The sequence below is a fragment of the Scophthalmus maximus genome, chromosome 15 (genome assembly GCF_022379125.1).
Source record: "Scophthalmus maximus strain ysfricsl-2021 chromosome 15, ASM2237912v1, whole genome shotgun sequence".
In the NCBI taxonomy this organism is placed as follows: Eukaryota; Metazoa; Chordata; class Actinopteri; order Pleuronectiformes; family Scophthalmidae; genus Scophthalmus; species Scophthalmus maximus.
Window position 1 is genome coordinate 5,437,068 of NC_061529.1, and position 17,850 is coordinate 5,454,917.

Here is a 17,850-nt window from a genome sequence, read left to right on the forward strand (position 1 = left end):
CAAAATAAGAGCCCGCAGCTTCCGGTGGCCTGCATAACAAACTTCATAACAACACACGTTCACGCGATCGTCATTATTAAATTAGGCAGAAGTCGGTAACATTGACGTATTCGAGCAGCAGCTCGTACCAATAATCGGTTGATCTTTGTTAAAAAAAAAAATACTTAAGCAACAATAGCATTTCTGTTATACCCTGGAGAAAAATGTATATAATTTTGGTGTATTTTAAATGTACTCACATTTCTTTGAAGAAAAAATATTGCAAATATGTTCAATCTGGAAATATATATTTTAAGTACACTTACATCATACTTTAAGCTTTTTTTCATAATTACCCTTTAACAAACTTTTAAAAAATTGCACTCTAGTACACTTTTGGTGAATATTATACAGGAAAATATGCTTTAAGTGAAACATAAGTGTATTAGGTAAAGTGTACTTATTTAAGAATTTTTGTTAAATGTACTTTTTTGTATACTTGTGTATATGTATGCTTCAAATTATCACAGCAGTGTTAATGCACCAAAAACATATTTTAGAGCTACACAAGCTTTTTTTCCCATAAATTTCGTTAGACAATGAAACGATGAAAAATATCAAATTAATAAAACAACAATAATTATTATTATTAAAATGCTATTCAATAATCAATTTAACCTAAATATATTTAGGCATAAATATATATCTATCTGTATCAAAAATAAATATGCATTGATATACTATTATATTATACAATAAATATCTAACTATCTATCTATCTATCTGTAACACCAGAAATATTAAATTATTTAAATAATATGAATTTCCTGCATTAATATACTATTTATATAATTCCTTTGTAGCCAAAATGTATTTATACAATAAAATGGAGGCCAATAAGGCGCAGTGGGAAGCCATGTGTGAAAAGTCACAAGCTTGGCCAACGATGTGAGGACTCAATTTGTTGGAATTGTTTGTATCAGTTTTGGTATGGCTTTGTAAAATTGTATTTGCAATTTTGAATGTCGCTGCACCTCACAATGAATAAACATTAATTAGCCACGAGTAGTACCCTTAACTTTAACACTTGGACATTTCTGTGTGATTCAAGTATAACAAGCGTAATACTTGCAAGTCTTTTACTAAAACTGACATGTTACTGAACTGATCCCTTCGTTGTTGCACGACTAACAGACTGAAGGAGGAAGCCTGTTGGGTGTGGGGGGAGTAAAAGAGCAAAACTGAGAATGAAACACATTTTTGAACAATAGAATTTTTTTTTTTATTACATTTTGCTCAGCCTATAGGTCCTTGTGAAACCTATGGTCATTTCATTTCTGTTTCCTTCACAAAATAAGAGGGGAAAAAAATCAGGCAACCAACTATTCATTCGGAATCGGCAGTATTGCTGATGACTGACACACACTGTCGCTGAAATCTCTGAAGCCGCGTTGGATGAAAAGCTCTCGAATGAAAACTCTCTGCACTGAATCTCCTGTAGCCTCACTCAAAATACTCTCTTTAAAATAAACCTTTGATTCGCAAATGTGCTGACATGTCCACGTTTGTTTCTTTACATATTAGCACCAAACCTTCAAGAGTCTTATCCCCACTAACATTTGATCTTTTCACTTTATGAATATGTGGTGTCAATTTTATTATTCTTTTTTTCCTACAAGTGTAACATCAAAAAAAACCTCCTGGTACCATGTCAAAGTCAAGATAAAATACAAAATTACTGAAATTAGCAACATATAAGCACGATTTTCTCTGAAGCATATAATGATGTCAGGTCACTCACTAAATACAAAGTGCAAGCAGCGTTATATTTTCTTTTGCAAGTACAACATCACTTCTATGTAGGTAGCATCACTGCACACTAGCTCTATCTAAAGCAGCACTGATTCCAACGGAGGCAAACCACTGTACTTCACATTCAAATGCAGTTTTCAAGTTGCATTATAAACACCCCATGAAAACAACACAGAGCCAGCCAAGTGGGACTGATGGAAAAGATCTCAATCTTCAAATACTTATTATTTATTATTTTATTCATTGTAAGACTATTCTGTTTGGGGGCTGAGAGCCTTCGTGAGATCCTTTTGTACTATTTTTCCCAACTGACTTTACATTCAACCAAACACATTTGGCTCTATTTGGCACACGTAGACTCACTGTTGACCACTACTGACAATTTCCGCCACTGTAGAGGAAGGATAAATCAAATTGTACACATGAATTTGTCAGATTCTAATGGCCTTGAATAAGGATTTGCAGTATTGTGGCAAAATAAAAGAACATGAATCGTTATGTCCATTACACCACTTCATAGAAGTAACATGGATAGAAAATATACAAACTATGGTTAACTGTACTTAATTAACCATGGTTAACTGAGTACAGTCACATAGATGCATTTAACAAAATCAGTATATTCAATCAATATATTTTTCTAATGCATGTTCAACAGAAAAAATATGGAAAACTCCCCAAAAAATGAATAATAAAGATACAAAAATGTATTGAAACACCAATAACAATAATTGTAATACTCATAATAAAACTGTATACTTCATTTACTTAATCTAACATAAACTTAAACTTAAACTGAATTAAAATAGTGCAATTTGTTGGAATTGTTTGTATCAATTTTGGTATGGCTTTGTAAAATTGTATTTGCAATTTTGAATGTCGCCGCACCTCACAATATTTGCCGTGACCACTTCATTTGCAAACACCACGAATGTACAGTAATGGTGAATGATTTGTAATACAGTGGGATCGATTAGTCAGCATTTATAAACCGGGAAGTCTTTGGCCCTACATCTCTACAAGGCTGCTTTTCAAATAAATTTATTCCAACATGTATTCAGATTACCTTTTACCCAATGAAGATTACACTTTGTTTTTTATTCCAGTAATAACATTTGAATAATAAATAAAATTTGCTTGAATACATTCAATATATGAACTAGAAATCATGGTTGAACTGGGATAGTTTTCTTCAACAATGACCTACACTGACTCCAATAGATGTTAATAATGTTACATTAATAAATGTAATTTATCTGCATGTGCGAGAACAACTTGTGTTATAATCTCCTCTTCGGGAAACAAACGCCCCCTCACTGAGGGCTGCACGGCAACGCCACTGTGGCTTCTCTCAGATTAATCTGCAACCGCGCAGAAAATCTAATTTTCACTTCAGCCTTTGAGTCACGTTGGCCAGGGCAACAGCAAATGCCTGCACTGCTGAGAAAGGATACTGGAAATCCAGGATATAAGCGTTGCCGTCAATCCTCCCGAACTGCATCACCTGAAAAGTGAGAAAACCTTGTCAGAACTATTTCGATCGATTCACCAACGGCTGTAACTGGCCCTCAACCCTCTCATTACCTGTCTACCGTCCAACTCTATCTGAAAATTCTTCGCAGACTCCTGGGTGACCCGTCCGCCAAAGTCCAGCTGGTAGACCTGCGTGGCTTCATTCCACAACGGCTGTTTATTGGCCATGACATAGACAAACCCCTGGCTGCCTAAGCTGCGGTCCTCTCTTTCGTTTGCCTTGCGGCATTTGATCTCCTCCAGCTCGCTCGCCATGCGCAGGCTGCGCTTGTTCTTCCAGCTCTTCTTGCTGCTCTGGTTCTGGTTCATGAGCTCGTCGCCACTGATGAACAGCTCCGGCTCACTCTCGGAGCTATCCTGGAACTCATTTGTGGTCCTGCTCATCTTCTTGGTTTTGTTGAGTTGCTCTCTCTGCCCCTTGGGCTTCTTCTTCTCCCTGCTGCCGAGCCTTGGGCTGGAAATGAGCGAGTTGAAGTCGGAGAGTGCTCGCCCTTCCTTTCTGGATTTGCCCTCAGAGACGGTGGACATGTTGGCCTCCTCGGCCCGGCTGTCCAGCCTCTTACGGCTCTTCTTGTTGAAGCGCTCCGACTCCTGGGGCACAGGGCTGTCATTCAGGGACGACGGCTCTGGAAAGTTGTTTGCAGACTCTGTCAAATCCTCTGTGGCACTTTTGGACGGCGGTAGCTGAGTCGGTGGTGGCGGAGGGGGGAGAGGAGGCGGTGGAGGCGGCACAGTTGGAGGAGGCGGCGAGAGAATTGGCTTCTCTAAAATCTGATGAGTTTTCGTAGGCAGGGGGGGCGCCGGAGGGTCCTGCATGGGTGGTGGGCAGGGGTACGGGTTCCAGGGGTGAAGGCTGACAGGGTGCAGCTGGAGTCCGGAACATGAGCTGGCTCCGGGATACATCGGAGGGAGAGGGCAGCAGGCCAAGTTGGCAAGATTCGGAGGGTAACCTGGTGGCAAAACCAAACTGGCATCCTGCTGAGCAAAAGGTACCTGGGCGACCACTTCGCTCGGAGAGCACTGTGGCGGAGGGGTCTGTAAGGTCTGAAGCTGCGGTCCGCTGTGGCCCACACCCGGAGGAAAAGGTGAGAGGGATATCTGGTAGCCGGATGGGAAGGTCAGGGTGCTCGTGCTCGGACTGGTGGGCGGTTTCGTTGTGAGGACAAAGGGAAGGCGGGTCATGTCCAAGTGCTGAGCTTGACTGATGATGAGTGGAGGTGGTTTGTGAGGTCCTGGTGGGGGACCCAACATGGCTTGCTCAGGGGTGAGCCAAAACTCCTCCGCGGCGGCCGTGTCCCACTGGTAAGGCGGGGGGCGCTTCAGCGTCAAACTGACATCGCCGAGAGTCAGCTGACGAACAGATTTCTCGAGGTGACACTGCTGATTCAAAGTCTCGTCTTCGGTAAAGGCAGAGTTCACATATACCGTCCTGTCCCGGCTGTTGTCGACCGCACCCAGCAGACTGTAGGACGACTGGGAGGCCAGAGGTGAGGTGCTCTTGGAGTGCACAATAATCGTGCTGTGGTGTGCACCTTTCCCTGGTGGGAAGTCCTGCCTCACCACCGTGCCCCCTGCAATACCACTACTCGTAGTTCCACCCCCACTAACACTGACACTGGTGCCGTTGCTGCCGCTGCTGCACTGTGTGCATGTGTAGAGGGCAGTGGGCACCCTCTGCTGGTAGGTGAGCGCTAATGCACTGTTCATTTTGGCCTTGGTGGGAAGGGTTCTCGAGCTTTCCATCATCTGTGGCACTTTGAGTCCCACGTCCCGGCGGTCACGACGTAGAGTGGCATGGATGAGACTGCTGTCGATTCTCTGGGGGGGAGGAAGAGGGGCAGTCACTTGATTGGCCGGATCGGGGTAAGGAGGAGGGTCTCCACTCGGTATCGAGTATCGAGGGACCGAGAGACGGCTCAGTGTCGCTGAGCTGTACGGAAGCTGGATTTTCTTGTTCTCAGAGGAGGTGACTTTGAGCGTGGCCGAGCCTCCGATGCCATGCACGGCGTACGCATTTTGGTTTCGAATGAGGCGCCTGCGTGGCCGACAAACCTCCTCGACGTTGCCACTGCTGTCAAAGGTCGTGATCCTTTCATACCCCAGAGGTGTCGGGTACTGTAAAGTGATGGGGTGAAGCAAGAAGTCATCCTTCTTCAGACAGGGGTCGGGCGCCAGGACACTTGGACTGTCACAGTTTGTGACAAGAGTCTGAGGTACAGCGGACGCTGAAGCCGCGGCTGCAGCTGCAGATACGACGGTGCCCGGATACGGCGGAGGAGGATTCACCTTCCTCATCTGAATCTCCACGGTTCCGTCGGTGTCACTGAAGGAGGGCGGTAGAGTCCGCGGCAGACTTGGCTTCAGAGTGTGCCCATGCTCGCCCCTGTCTAGCCCTGGCTCAGAGGACGGAAGGGGCATTTGAGGGAGAATATGAAGCTGCTGTATGGAAATGGTCGGGTAGCCGGACGGAGGAGGAGGCAGCGACATCTGCATCTTCAGCTGCTGCTGCATTTGCTGGTGCTGCCTCTGCATCTGCTGATGTTGCTGCTGGATCTGTTGGTGCTGCTGCTGGAGCTGCTGCTGCTGCTGCCTCATCTCCTGAATCTGTTGGCGGATTTGCTGCTGCTGCTGCTGCATCTGCTGCTGCTGCTGCTGCATTTGCTCATGCTGCAGCTGTATCTGCTGCTGCTGCTGCTGGATTTGGTGTTGGTGCTGCAGCTGCTGGCTCGACACTTGCTGTTGACTCTGTTGCATTTGTTGGTGTTGCTGAGCCTGGAGTTGTTGTTGCTGCTGCTGCTGTTGTAGCGTCTGCTGGTGGTGCAGTTGCTGCAGCTGCTGATGCTGCTGCTGTAATTGCTGTTGCTGCTGCTGCAAGTGCTGCAGCTGCTGCTGCTGCTGCGACTGCAGCTGATGGTGGTGTTGCTGCTGCTGCTGCTGCTGCTGTTGATGATGATGCAACTTCTGCTGCTGCGCCTGCATTTGTTGTGACTGTTTCAACTGTTGCTGGCGAGGCGGCTGCGAATGAGACCGCGGCGCGTGAGGCTGCGGTGGGGGGTGGTGAGGCGGAGGTGGCGGTGGTAGAGTCCCGGGAAGAAGAGGGCCCATCTCCAGCCCGTTGAAGCTCACCTGACCAGGGTTTGAGTATCTAGATGGCACTTGGTACGGTGTTGCAACTGCATCCTGGCCATGATCAGTGACAGGGACAGAAGCCGCTGCAGCCGCAGCCGCTGCAGCCGCAGTGGCCGTGGGGTTGGTCAGAACATCAAGCTGAATATTCTGATTGGCCAGAAGAGACTGAACCAGGCCAATACTCTGAGTCGGGGACATGGCCTGAGCCGGGCTGTGGATGGGAGCAATGGGAATGTTGACCGTGCAGGCAGGGTTGTCTCCGGCCACTCCAGAGGGCCCCATCACTTCGTAAAAAAACACAGAGGAGAAATGTGAGGGTGACTTATAGCATAAACAAAAATGCAGAGCACAGCGAGTCAGTAAAAATACAGTCATTCCCTTCAATCTGAGAATATGACGCTTTTATCTATTCACACCTGGTAAGTCGTCCTCATCCTCACTGAACACATTGGGGTTGAACACAGGCAGGCTCATAAAGTCATGGGTAATCTTTCGCACTTCCGGCAGGTAGATTGTCATCTGCCTCGGTTGCAAATGAAGTAAACTGGTCTTATAGATGACTGAAATATAGAAGAAAGTTGTCATGACAGTTAAATCTACCAGAATTGTTAATGTGAACTGTACGTGTGGCTTTTTTTTTTGAGGGGGGAGGGGCCTTTACCTGCACCGAGGTTGGCAGGGAGGAACGTAGCAAGTCCGACAATTTTGAACTTTGTCCCCCAAATGTTGGATGTAACTTGAGCGAGGTAGTTGTGCTATAAAACACATGAATAATAATAAAAAAAATTAAAATCAGCATGAGCCTTCAGGCGTGACACATCAGGTAGTAATAGAACAATTGGTATTAACATTGTAAAATGATCTGATTTTGTTTATTTTGGTTTTGACATTAAAGACGTAACATATAGATAAATATTCAGTTAGTAGAATGAAGCATGTATAGCAATGTATATTATGTCAAGATCCATCATTTTCCTTGTTACTCGTTCCACATATTTTCTATTATGAAAAATCTAAATATCAAAAATATATTAAATGATTTTAGTGATGAGAAAAAACTTCTAATGTACTTATTTCAGTGTCCTTGTGGACAAATAATACAGGTTCAATTATCATATAATACCTCTGTGATGTCCATAGAAAACTCCCGACGTGTCAGACTGGGAGACCGAACTGGAGGCCTCTTAGTTGGTAAACGCGGCGACCTCTGACCTTCCAGATTGGCCCGTGAGAGTTTGGGAGATTTTCTCAAGTCCATGTTCATCCTTTGAAACAAAATTTGTTTTACAAAAAAAAGGTTTTAGTTCTCTTTTCCTTATATGAAATATGAGCATTAGCATGGTGAAACAAAATAGAAAAACCTCTATGGCTCAGGCCTGTGTAAAGTTTATTAATATAACTTCTGACATGTAGCGTTTAGGTGACCTGTTTCCTCGGGACAACTTGGGTGACTTCTTCCCGACCCACTCATCGCTCAACTCAATGTCACTGGAGTCGGAGCAGTTACAGCTGTCGTTGTACGAGATCATGGGATTCACGCACACCTCCTCTGAAAAAAGCAAACAAACGGTAAATGTGATTTGAATCAAGTTTACATTATTTATTAATAAGCAAGTAAATGTTTGCTGGGACCTCGGGGGCCTAAAGCAACTCTAGCGCGGCCAGGTCATGACTATTCCTGCATCCGGCCTCAGACCATGTTACATCAGAGATGAGCATCATCACCAGAGGCTGTATTTGTTCTTACTCAAGGTGAACGATGGCCACACAGCATGAATATATTATCCTTGAATGGAACATAAGTTGGATGAACCAGGCACAGATTTAATATTTCAAGATGACAAGGAACATGATTTCTGACCTTTGGAGAAGGGCGGCTACCGAGTCAACTAGAATTCTCTTTTTGCTTTCACCTGTACGAACTATCAGTATTTCAAAAGCTTATAATCACTTTCCTCTTCCTCTTTAAAGAGCATTTTCTGAAATATGTATACTCACTATTTCATCGCAAAGACAGGAAGATTGATCCCACTCTTAGGTCTGTGCATTAGCTATGGAGCTATAGGCCAAGAGATGATTAGTTTAGTCTCAAAGTTACTGTAGGATGAAGACTGAAAGTAGAGGGGAAAAGCTAACCTGCCTGCCCAAACATAAAGACACGGTGAGAATAAAAATCACATACAGAGCCAGACTAGATGTATCCACCAGTCTTTATGCTAAACTAAGCTGCTCATCTCATCGTATTTAACATACGGTGTGAAAATCGGAAACCTCTCAGCAAGAAAACAAGCCTATTTCCCTAAATTATTCCTTTGAAAGCATTCATTTCAGCCAACTCTCACCCCTAGTCCTATTTGGCCCTGCAGTTCGTTTCAGTTTTAGGTCATATCAGATCCTTCAGAGTGAACTAATATCTTTTAAAATTATTAGTAATATTTTGTAATTCTGTCTTTTTATTGGAAAGAGAAACATGGGGAAACTAGTTTGTATGGTGTGACATGCAACATGGTTCCCCGGCTGAAATCGAATGATATCCATCCTAACAAGAAGGCCACCAGGACGCACCTTGACAACTTCCTTCTCCCCAAAATGTACAGTAGATTCCCTTTGAAAAAGATGTTGTTTCCTAATCGGGCTATCGTGAATAACCGCACCTGCTTTGCTGTCTGTTTTTGGATCCATGATGACAAACTCGGGCCGTAGTTTGCTGATGCGCCTTCCTTTGAGAATAGGCACCAGCCCTCCCAGATACTCTAGGTAGAGGGTGTAGCAGGGTCCGCCTGCCTCGGGGCTGTCCTCCGCTCGCTTCATGGTGCAGTGGAGCCTCTCGTTCCCAGCTGTGGGATAGCTGACAAAGTCACGGATGTTGTTGGGGTCAGGGATTGGGGGCTAGAACAAAGAGAGGAAGGGGCTGTAAGATTCCTGGAAACTCCAATGAAAACAGGTCACCGTCAGCGGCTTTGCTTTTTTCACGGTGCAAACTAAGTTTGTAAGACGTTGTCTAGGATTGTTTCTGCACATGTGTCACTGCACCTTGATGGTGGGTATGAAAGCGGTGGTGACGTAAGAGCAGAGCAGCGAGGGCATGTTGAGCTTCCCCACGTCTTTCTCTTCTCGCAGGGCGCTGGCGATGCCCTGCTGGCACAGGAGTTGGAGGCTGGCCACCCTGTGCTCCACGCGCACCACGTACAGCGCCGGTCCACACGCGAGGAACAGGCGAGAGTCTCGATGGCCCCAACAGATGGTGGTGATGGGCCTCTGGAAAGAAAAGAGCCATTCACAACAAAAGAATTCCAGTTATCAGCATCGGGTTCTAAATTCTCAGTAAGCGGTCGTCCTCACGTCTCCAGATTTGTATCTGTGCTGTAAATTGATCACTCTTATTCAATCTCCAAATTGTTTTGAGAGAAACTACCCTCGAATGCTGAATCTCTGCAAAGCTGTTTCTAATATAGCATGAAAGGTGTGTTAGAAAAAGCTCATATTTCAAGCAGAAGTGGCAGCCAAACTTCTCACAATGACAGTGTTCAAGCTGTGCTAGGCCTGAGGAATACAAGACAATCTTAATTTGGTTATCATCTTTATTATACTTAATTGTATACACAATCTGATTGTCTTCATTAGCAGTACATGCAAGTTTTTCAAGAAATACTTCTTAAAAATGACAATTCCACTTTGACTTCTCTTCATCAGTAAGAAATCAAATGGAGAAAATGAACAGGTCAAATACAAATATCTCTATCAGAGCAATAGAAAAGTCTGACTGGTTACTGTTACAGTTCGAGCTGGACCAACCTGTGCGGGGGTTTCCAAAGTGTAGATGTGTTCTCCTTGAACATTATAGAACTTAACCAGGGCGTTCCTCATGATGGATGCACACGCAGAGTCGACCGGAGGCCCGTGTCTCTCCATGCCGGCCACGGCCAGCAGGTCTCCCTGGGAGCACCACTGGGCCTCAACATCTGTGGGGGGAAGGGGAGCAAAACACATGTTGAAAAAAAGCACAATTCATGAGCACACTCAGTGTAACATCTTTTTTTTATTTTACCTTTCAGTCCTGAGCGAATTATGGCCGGAGAGAGGTCATCGTAGTTGTTCATTAAACTGATATCTCCTGATAGGAAGGTGACCGTCAACAAAGGCTTCACTCTCCGCACTTGGCAGAAAAAAAGAAGAAGAAGAAATACAGTCAACACAGCAGGTAGCAGGCCGCCATAGGAGCAGAGGTGGGGAGTGTGTTCGTACCCAAAGGCAGAATATTGTCATCAGAGTCGGCGTCGCTTTCTGTGCTGTCCTCCACCAGGAAGTCGGGGCAGTTCCAGGACATGCTCACGATCCCATCGGACTCGTGTAGCAGCACATGGGCGAGCATCCGTCCGTGACAGTCCATCACGATCACCTGGCCATCTGCTGTGCCGAACAACACCTGCGGGGGCAGTGCGCATTAAACTTTAATAGGTGACATGATGAATAAGCTCGAAGGCATGGAGTACTTGGCCTGAGAGTGCTTCAAAAAAAAAAAAAGCATTACATAATTTACTGCTGTGTTTGGGGACAGATTTCAAAGCAGGGCAAAATGATCTCACTGCAGAAATAAAAATAATTTGTGTAAATTCAGCCCGATGACGTGTACCTGCTGATCATCAGGTGTCCAGATGCCGCAGGTGATTTGACTCTCCAGGTTTATCTCGGAGGACCAGTGTCTTTGTCCACTCACTGAGCCGACCAGCACGAAGCCGTCCCTGTACGCGATGAGGGCTTGAGTTCCGTCATGTGACCAAGTGAAGTCACTCACCTGGAGGGAGTAAAATGTTCACCGTCAAGACATTTGCGTATTCACACAGGACACGGTCAACCCGCATGTGAATTTGCTTTTCTTCTCCTTTTTAAATGTATTTTCCCACGGTCCTTGTTGCTTACCTGGGCTCCTCTGTCGTTCACTAGCTCCACAGACCATCTTCCCTCATACTGGATCCATACAAAAATACCTCCCTCCATATCGCAGGTGGCCAGCTTCTGAAAGGGTTCATTCCAACGCACCAAGACAACCTATAAAAAGCACAAAACGCTGCCACTGTTGCTATTTTTTTCACAGGCACAGGCGGCTGTCTGCACACGGGCACATCCATGATTAATATCCAGCATGAGCATAATGGTAAGAAAAGCATTTTAGGCTGAATGTGGTTTAAAAAATTCAAGAAGCAGTAGGAAGAAAAGCCAGCATAAAGACAAAAAGCATAATTCTTACCCAGCAATAAATGGGTTCTTATAATTAAAAAAATAGCAGGGGATGAAACATGTGTCTCTGTACATATAGCATTTTGATGCACATGTGCAAATATGGACGTTCCTGTTATTGGAATCTGTTAATTGGACTTATCGTAAAACAAACCCTTCTTATTTGTTTTGGAGTATTTTTACTTCCATATCAAGATTTCAATAAATGAATCTGGTGGCTGCATTTCTATTTTACCTCTTTTTGTGCATTACGGATCATTGTGACGCTACTTTCTTGATTCGTGCACGTACTAAATGCTGCTGCAGCAATTCAGTTTCCCTACAGAGATCATGAAAGCTTTGACTTATCATCGAGGACAGTGAACATTGATGTTGAGATCAGTATGGAAGATTCTGTAAGAGAGTTAAAAAAAAGAAGCCAAAGTCAAGTCCAAACCTCGCTGTTGTGTCCTCGCAGGTTAAAATTGATTCTCTGGGGTGTACTCCTGTCCCTCCTGCAGTGACTCGATGTGAACGTCACCCCGACGACTCCCCTCCCGTTCCCCGTAGCGAGCCAGCCCTCCTCATAGTACCGTCTCCGACACACCGGCTTGTCCTTCTCGCTCTTGGGGACCCGGCCTTTCCACGAGAGGCAGAGGATGTTGGAGTCGCTGCAGAGGATGGGACCATGTTCCACGGCAGCCAACATCCCTACTGAGTGACCAGGCTGGTGAGCAGAGCAGTGGAAGAGGCAAGTTGAAGCCGCTATACGTAAAAATCTAGAATAATTAAATAAATAACTAGATAATGAACATTTTCAGTCTGTGGCTGGCTGTTACTCTTTTTTTTTTTTACTTTGACCTTAAAGCTTTTCAGTGATGCTGAGGACATGTTGGGATTTACACCGCTGGCTGTTGTCATAGGCCAGCATGCGGCAAGGCTGCATTATCTTTAATCTCACTTTTTGAAACCTGCAGGCTCTTTGTTTGAGATATTCCGTCCTAATCCGTAAGTAAGATCACCACGGCTGTGTCTCACAGTGTTCAAGCTGTTGTTCTAGTACCCACTGTGCACTGAGCAGCTCCGGGATTTGTCTGTACATGATAGCATCACGACAGTCTGTCAAGTACTATTGAAATATCATCAATTTCCATCCCTGTTCTACCCACTGACACCATGTCTAAAAAGGTCTCACATGCAAATATTGAAGTAGAATCCATTACAAGTCACATCATTTAAACCTTAAACATTCAGTTTTGCCATTTTATTCCAACTTAAGTAGCTTTCGTTTTTTTGAAGATCGTATTGCTCCACTGTCTTTATTATCTTTTTTTTTTTCTTTTCCTGTTTTAAATCTGGATCACTTGATATCTTACAATCTAAAATCGGATTCTGGGAATCCAAATAACACAGCATCTCCCACCACACCATCTCAACCATCTCTTATGACAATGTGACCTGAACAATTACAGCAATAGTAGTCTGAGACATGGGAGCGTTTGAACATACCTCATAGTTCCTGGGCATGTTGAGTCAGAATTCCTCCATTGAAGGTTTCCATATTTCCATTCAGATGCTGCTCTGCTCTTTTGCTCCTTACAATACAATCTATGGGGAAGCAAAATGCATCACACAGCCAGATGATGTCCCAGGTCTAATGCCAGTGGCCCATCCCATGTCTTCCCGGTTGTGGCTTTGGAGAGTTGTGCAAAATGCAATGCTGGTGAAAATGAGAAAACATGGAGAAGAAAGAAAAATAATTATTTGATATCACTACTCAACAAGTAAGGCGACGTGAGAGAGACAGAGAGAGGGGAAGGTGGGTCTGGCTTTAAAATAGACGCGTTGTCATCCAGTGCATCAACCTTGAATTTCACAGTTTTTCAGTCTCCACGCAACAGAAAACGCTGCATTGGAGACCAGAGCAGCCTCTGTCTCCATGGGTACAGATACTGTCCGTGCCCTCGGGTTTTACGTCAAACAGCAGAGCAGCAAAATAGAGGATGTAAAAAAAATAACAAAGAAAAATAGATATTATAAAACACGAACCAGATCTTTAACATATTCTAATGCGGCTTATAATAAAACAATTACAAAATGTGAAAATAAACGTGACAAAAAAACAAAAAAAAAAGATAAAGCATCATTTTGTGTTGAATGCAGATTTACATCATTGGTAATTAAGTCGAAGTACAGGAGCCATCATCTCCTCTGCAAAGGTCTCTCACTACAGCCACTGCATCTCTCATCCAGAGGCGTTTCCGAGCGCATGCAGCAGATCGCACTGAGCCAGGGGCCGGCGACAGACACGCGACGAATACATGAACCGCGCGGGGAAAATGAAAGAAGTGCTGGACGGAACGTTGTGCAGATGAACGTACCTGACGGCGGTAACGTGCTATTCCAGGGGCAGTGGGCGCACAGTGCGGTCGTGTTGCCAGGCACTTCGTGTATTCCGCTGGCGCACTTCGGGGTTGTGGCTTCAAAACGGGTTGCCATGTGGCAGGCAGCACGGAAAATAGACCCACCCCGGAACTTCCAAGTCTCTATAAACAATAAATGCACCAGCACACCCAATACATCTGTCGACAACCCCTGGAGGTAAATCTGAACAGTTTAACCGCATTTTTTTTTATAGTATGGAGTCTGGTCGACTTCCGGGTATAATGGATGCTAGATGTACTGCTGCGCCTCAAAAGGGGGTTTCTTCCCTTACTGGCAACCTCACAGGACTCACCCAACCCTCTGTAATGTAAGTTGAAGTGACATTCTTGACACAGGAGCTTGGTGTGATGCCATAAATCAATTCATATCAATCATAAATTGGGTACTTTACCATTATGACCATATTTCTACACCATTGCACATTTATGAAGCCTGCGATATGACAAGGTTTACTTATCTTTTGAATAAATAAATTATTTCAATTAAGATTTTTTCATTTTAGCACAGAAGCACAAGCACTGGAATAAAAAAAGAAGGTGAAAATGAATTCTTTATTGTGTTATTAGATAATAAGAAAAATATCTAGTACACATTATTTTCCCCTCACAATCACAGATAAAACTAGAATTTTCCGCATCTGTTTCATCACTGTGAAAATTATTTTTTTAGTTTCGGAACAAAACAACATTTTGTGACATTCTATAGAGAAAAGAACTAATTCATTAAATGAGAAAGTTATCTGCAAATTATACAATTTAGCTGCAGCCCTAGTCTACATCTCCTTATGCAATACTGAGCTGACACTGCATGAGTCGCATTCAGTCACACACTGCTTTAGACTGACCAGTAGCAGAAATGGTCTGATCACCCAACATGCAGAGGAAACATGCTCTATTAAAAGAGCAAACCACAACCAGAAAGTCTCATGTAATCCCACAATGTTCTCCCTTTGCAGTTTTTGTTGTTGTTGTTGTGTTTTATGTCAATGGTTTCAAGTGCAAGTCTCTTCAAATGCATGGATGACACTGTCGTATGCAGGGGGGGGAGTCTGTGAGGGGAGGAATCCTTTAAGTCCATTGCCCCCCAACCAGAAGGAGTGCCTCTTGTTCGGCACGAGCGACGCTGAATCCGATGAGGTCGATGCCGCCGTGTCCTCGGGCATGCTGACCTGGGTGTCCTCTGCCATCTCCAGGCCGGCCCTGCTCCTCTTGGACAGTGGCCGAAAGGTGGAGGTCTCTGCATCGGGCTTGCACCCCAGAGGACCCACCGGCTCCAGGGACGGCTGCCTGTAGACACTGAGGAAGGTGCTCCGGTAGAGGCCAATCTGGCCGCCCGTGGCGTTTTGTTTCTGTGAAGTGCCAGATTTCCTTTTAGAGCGCCTGGTGATCCTGGCGGTGGCCTGGCGCCGGGACGCCCAGGTCAACAGAACGTATACCAGAGCACCGAGCAGCAGGCCCACGAGCACAGACAAACAGAAGGCTAGAATCATATCGCCTGGAGAGAAAATCAATGCAGAGAGTCAGAACAGGGAAGTAGTGCAGGATCAGAATAATGGTTGGACGTGTTAAGTGGAGTGTGAGGCTGGATGTATTGTGTTGTTCTAAAAATGGCGATGATTATTTCCCCAGATGGTGGATTCAGCTGCGTTTCCAATCTCGAAGCAAAATCCTATTCATCATAGACAAGAAGTGCACATCAGCTGAACAAAGTGTGTCTTAGGTTTGATTTAGAATGTTCTTCTGGTGTATTGATTTATTATCGGTGGGTACTGCTATACTGGGCACAATGTTACATAAAATCTTACATCATACCTGCAGTGTGGGTTTACTGCCTGTTCTGTTGAAGCACAAACTGACCATTTCCTCATTGTGACACATTAAATATGAATCCGGCTGTTATCGTTAGATTTCCACGCTCTTCTTGAAATGGATAATGACTGGACAATGATTGATTCCTGGATATTGGCTACAAAAAAATCTTGACTTTTCATGAAAAAGCTGTTGATTTTTTTTTTCTTCCAAAAGATACAGAGGAATGAAATGTTAAAGTGACCAACATAAAAGATTAAAGCTGTGATATAAAATAACTGATTGTTGTCTGCGGGAAATTTGTTCCCAACGTGTGGTCCAAACTCGCTGTTTTGACCTTGGCGACAGTAAACCCGTCCCAGGCGATGATTCATAACATTGCGGCAGATATATAGTAGAAATATTTTTTTCCCCCCAAACTTATTGAAAACTTTGTTTAAAGCTCAGCCTGAGACACGTCTTATTTAAGTCTGAGTGTGTGTTTCAGAGTGCTGTGTGCTTTGGGAATGAAACAGATTTTTATGTGCAAATATGATTCCTCTTATCAATGAAACATCTGCATTTCCCAATACAACAATGTTACATTATTATAGGATATAGTTTTGCTCAAGAGTCCCTGGAAATTCACAAGAAACAAATGCAGATACACTCACCAAGATTAAATGATTTTAGTATTTCCAAAAGAGGATGCGTTTCATTTTGTGCCATTATTCCACCATAAGCTGGTGTTAGATTCCAGACTGACTCCGAGCAGACAGATGAACACTAAGCTTTTTCCAAGACAGGCCTTTTCTTTTTGTTGGCTTTTCCCCCCACCTATAGTGTTCTGCTATGGCGGAAACTTTGCTGTCATGCTTCCTTCCCTTTCTGGCTTTAAAATTAGCAAGTGCATTGCTTATCTGTGTGGGACATAACACTGGGAAACAGGGTTGTTTCCTTTTGCATCATTTCCTAAGCATCAGAACCTTTTAACAATTGCCCCTCGCTGCACCAATTATGTAAAGCAAGGCGTGTCACAGGAGACGTGATGTTTACAAAACGTATTCCTTATATTTTATACTTAACAGAAGCTAGTCCCATCAAAAAATACAATGCTTCCTCTGGTGTAAAAGTCTTGGCAGTGTTTCCATGTGTCCCGACAAGGCTCATGAAAATCTAACCATCCACTAGAGAGTCTGCAGGCTATCAAGCTCTCGGTCTCAATGGGGATTTCCTTCAATTGTTGCCGTGTTCCTACTTCACTCCTGACCTCAGAGCATTCAGGCTGATAACATCACAACTCTCTGCAGCCCAACCGCCAACTATCCCCTTTTATTAAAAGAAGAAGACATTTTCTTATATGTAAATAAGACTGCATATAAGGTTGTATATGAGGTAAACTCTCTTTATATTTAGGTAAGACAGTCACACCACAAAGAAGTCCAGCAGATGGCGCTCAATACTGCAGTTTGAGCACTTACTGTACTAGCCTATAAGCTTAAAAAAATATTACAAGATGTGTGAAGTTGCATTTTGAGTTGTATTTGAGATATGTTTCTAAGATCTAATTGGCAACTTAAGTGTATGTTAGTGGTTGGAAAGAGCGTTTTAAACAAAAATTTCAAAAATGCATCATTAAAAGTACTTACTTATTCCTCAAAATGTACTTTACATATCGAAATCGATGTGGACATTTGAATATCTAATGCACATTAACTGTAATTGAACCATACAGTGAGGAAGAAGACATCTCGTGTCAAACAGTGGAACATCTGAAATTACATAAAATATTTTTTATTGATTGTATATTATCTTTTGTGTAGGAAATAATATAATTTAAGAATGCAATTAACCTCTAGGTTTTAAACGATGTGACCCCTTATGCCTTTGAAACACTCCTGGCAAGATGAAGAACGTTTACAGCAAGGAAGTGCTATTTGTTTATGTG

The 17,850-nt window shown here is 43.8% G+C and overlaps 2 protein-coding genes across 4 annotated transcripts; both read right to left on the minus strand.

Moving 5' to 3' along the window:
* Nucleotides 1–2,050: 2,050 nt before the first annotated feature.
* On the minus strand, nucleotides 2,051–14,173 carry tulp4b (TUB like protein 4b). Of its 3 annotated transcripts, none has more exons than XM_035611174.2 (16): nucleotides 14,052–14,173; nucleotides 13,180–13,390; nucleotides 12,128–12,397; nucleotides 11,374–11,502; nucleotides 11,087–11,248; nucleotides 10,699–10,879; nucleotides 10,502–10,609; nucleotides 10,249–10,415; nucleotides 9,487–9,711; nucleotides 9,108–9,342; nucleotides 7,861–8,002; nucleotides 7,577–7,718; nucleotides 7,115–7,208; nucleotides 6,870–7,013; nucleotides 3,376–6,737; nucleotides 2,051–3,295 (listed from the first exon to the last, which is right to left on the minus strand). In XM_035611174.2, the coding sequence occupies exons 2-16, from the start codon at nucleotides 13,195–13,197 to the stop codon at nucleotides 3,179–3,181; spliced, it is 5,496 nt and encodes a 1,831-aa protein (XP_035467067.2). In that variant the 5' UTR covers nucleotides 13,198–13,390; nucleotides 14,052–14,173; the 3' UTR covers nucleotides 2,051–3,178. The 3 variants fall into 3 exon arrangements, with proteins under 3 accessions (XP_035467067.2, XP_047183228.1, XP_047183227.1); XM_047327272.1 differs by having other exon boundaries at nucleotides 7,879–8,002; nucleotides 14,052–14,171; XM_047327271.1 differs by lacking the exon at nucleotides 14,052–14,173 and adding an exon at nucleotides 13,840–13,974.
* A 474-nt stretch (nucleotides 14,174–14,647) lies between these two features.
* Nucleotides 14,648–16,776, minus strand: myct1b (myc target 1b). The gene is made up of 2 exons (XM_035611319.2): nucleotides 16,577–16,776; nucleotides 14,648–15,609 (listed from the first exon to the last, which is right to left on the minus strand). Exons 1-2 carry the CDS (start codon nucleotides 16,629–16,631, stop codon nucleotides 15,107–15,109), a joined length of 558 nt encoding a protein of 185 aa, XP_035467212.1. The 5' UTR covers nucleotides 16,632–16,776; the 3' UTR covers nucleotides 14,648–15,106.
* Between the last annotated feature and the right edge of the window lie 1,074 nt (nucleotides 16,777–17,850).

Coding starts and splice junctions, on each gene's coding strand:
- tulp4b (XM_035611174.2), bottom strand. Junction 11,503..12,127: donor TGCGAGGACACAACAGCGAG/GTTTGGACTTGA, acceptor TGCTTTTTATAG/GTTGTCTTGGTGCGTTGGAA. Junction 8,003..9,107: donor AAAAACAGACAGCAAAGCAG/GTGCGGTTATTC, acceptor TGCTTTTTTCAG/AGGAGGTGTGCGTGAATCCC.
- myct1b (XM_035611319.2), bottom strand. CDS start 16,631: ATGGCACAAAATGAAACGCATCCTCTTTTGGAAATACTAAAATCATTT. Junction 15,610..16,576: donor ACTAAAATCATTTAATCTTG/GTGAGTGTATCT, acceptor TTTTCTCTCCAG/GCGATATGATTCTAGCCTTC.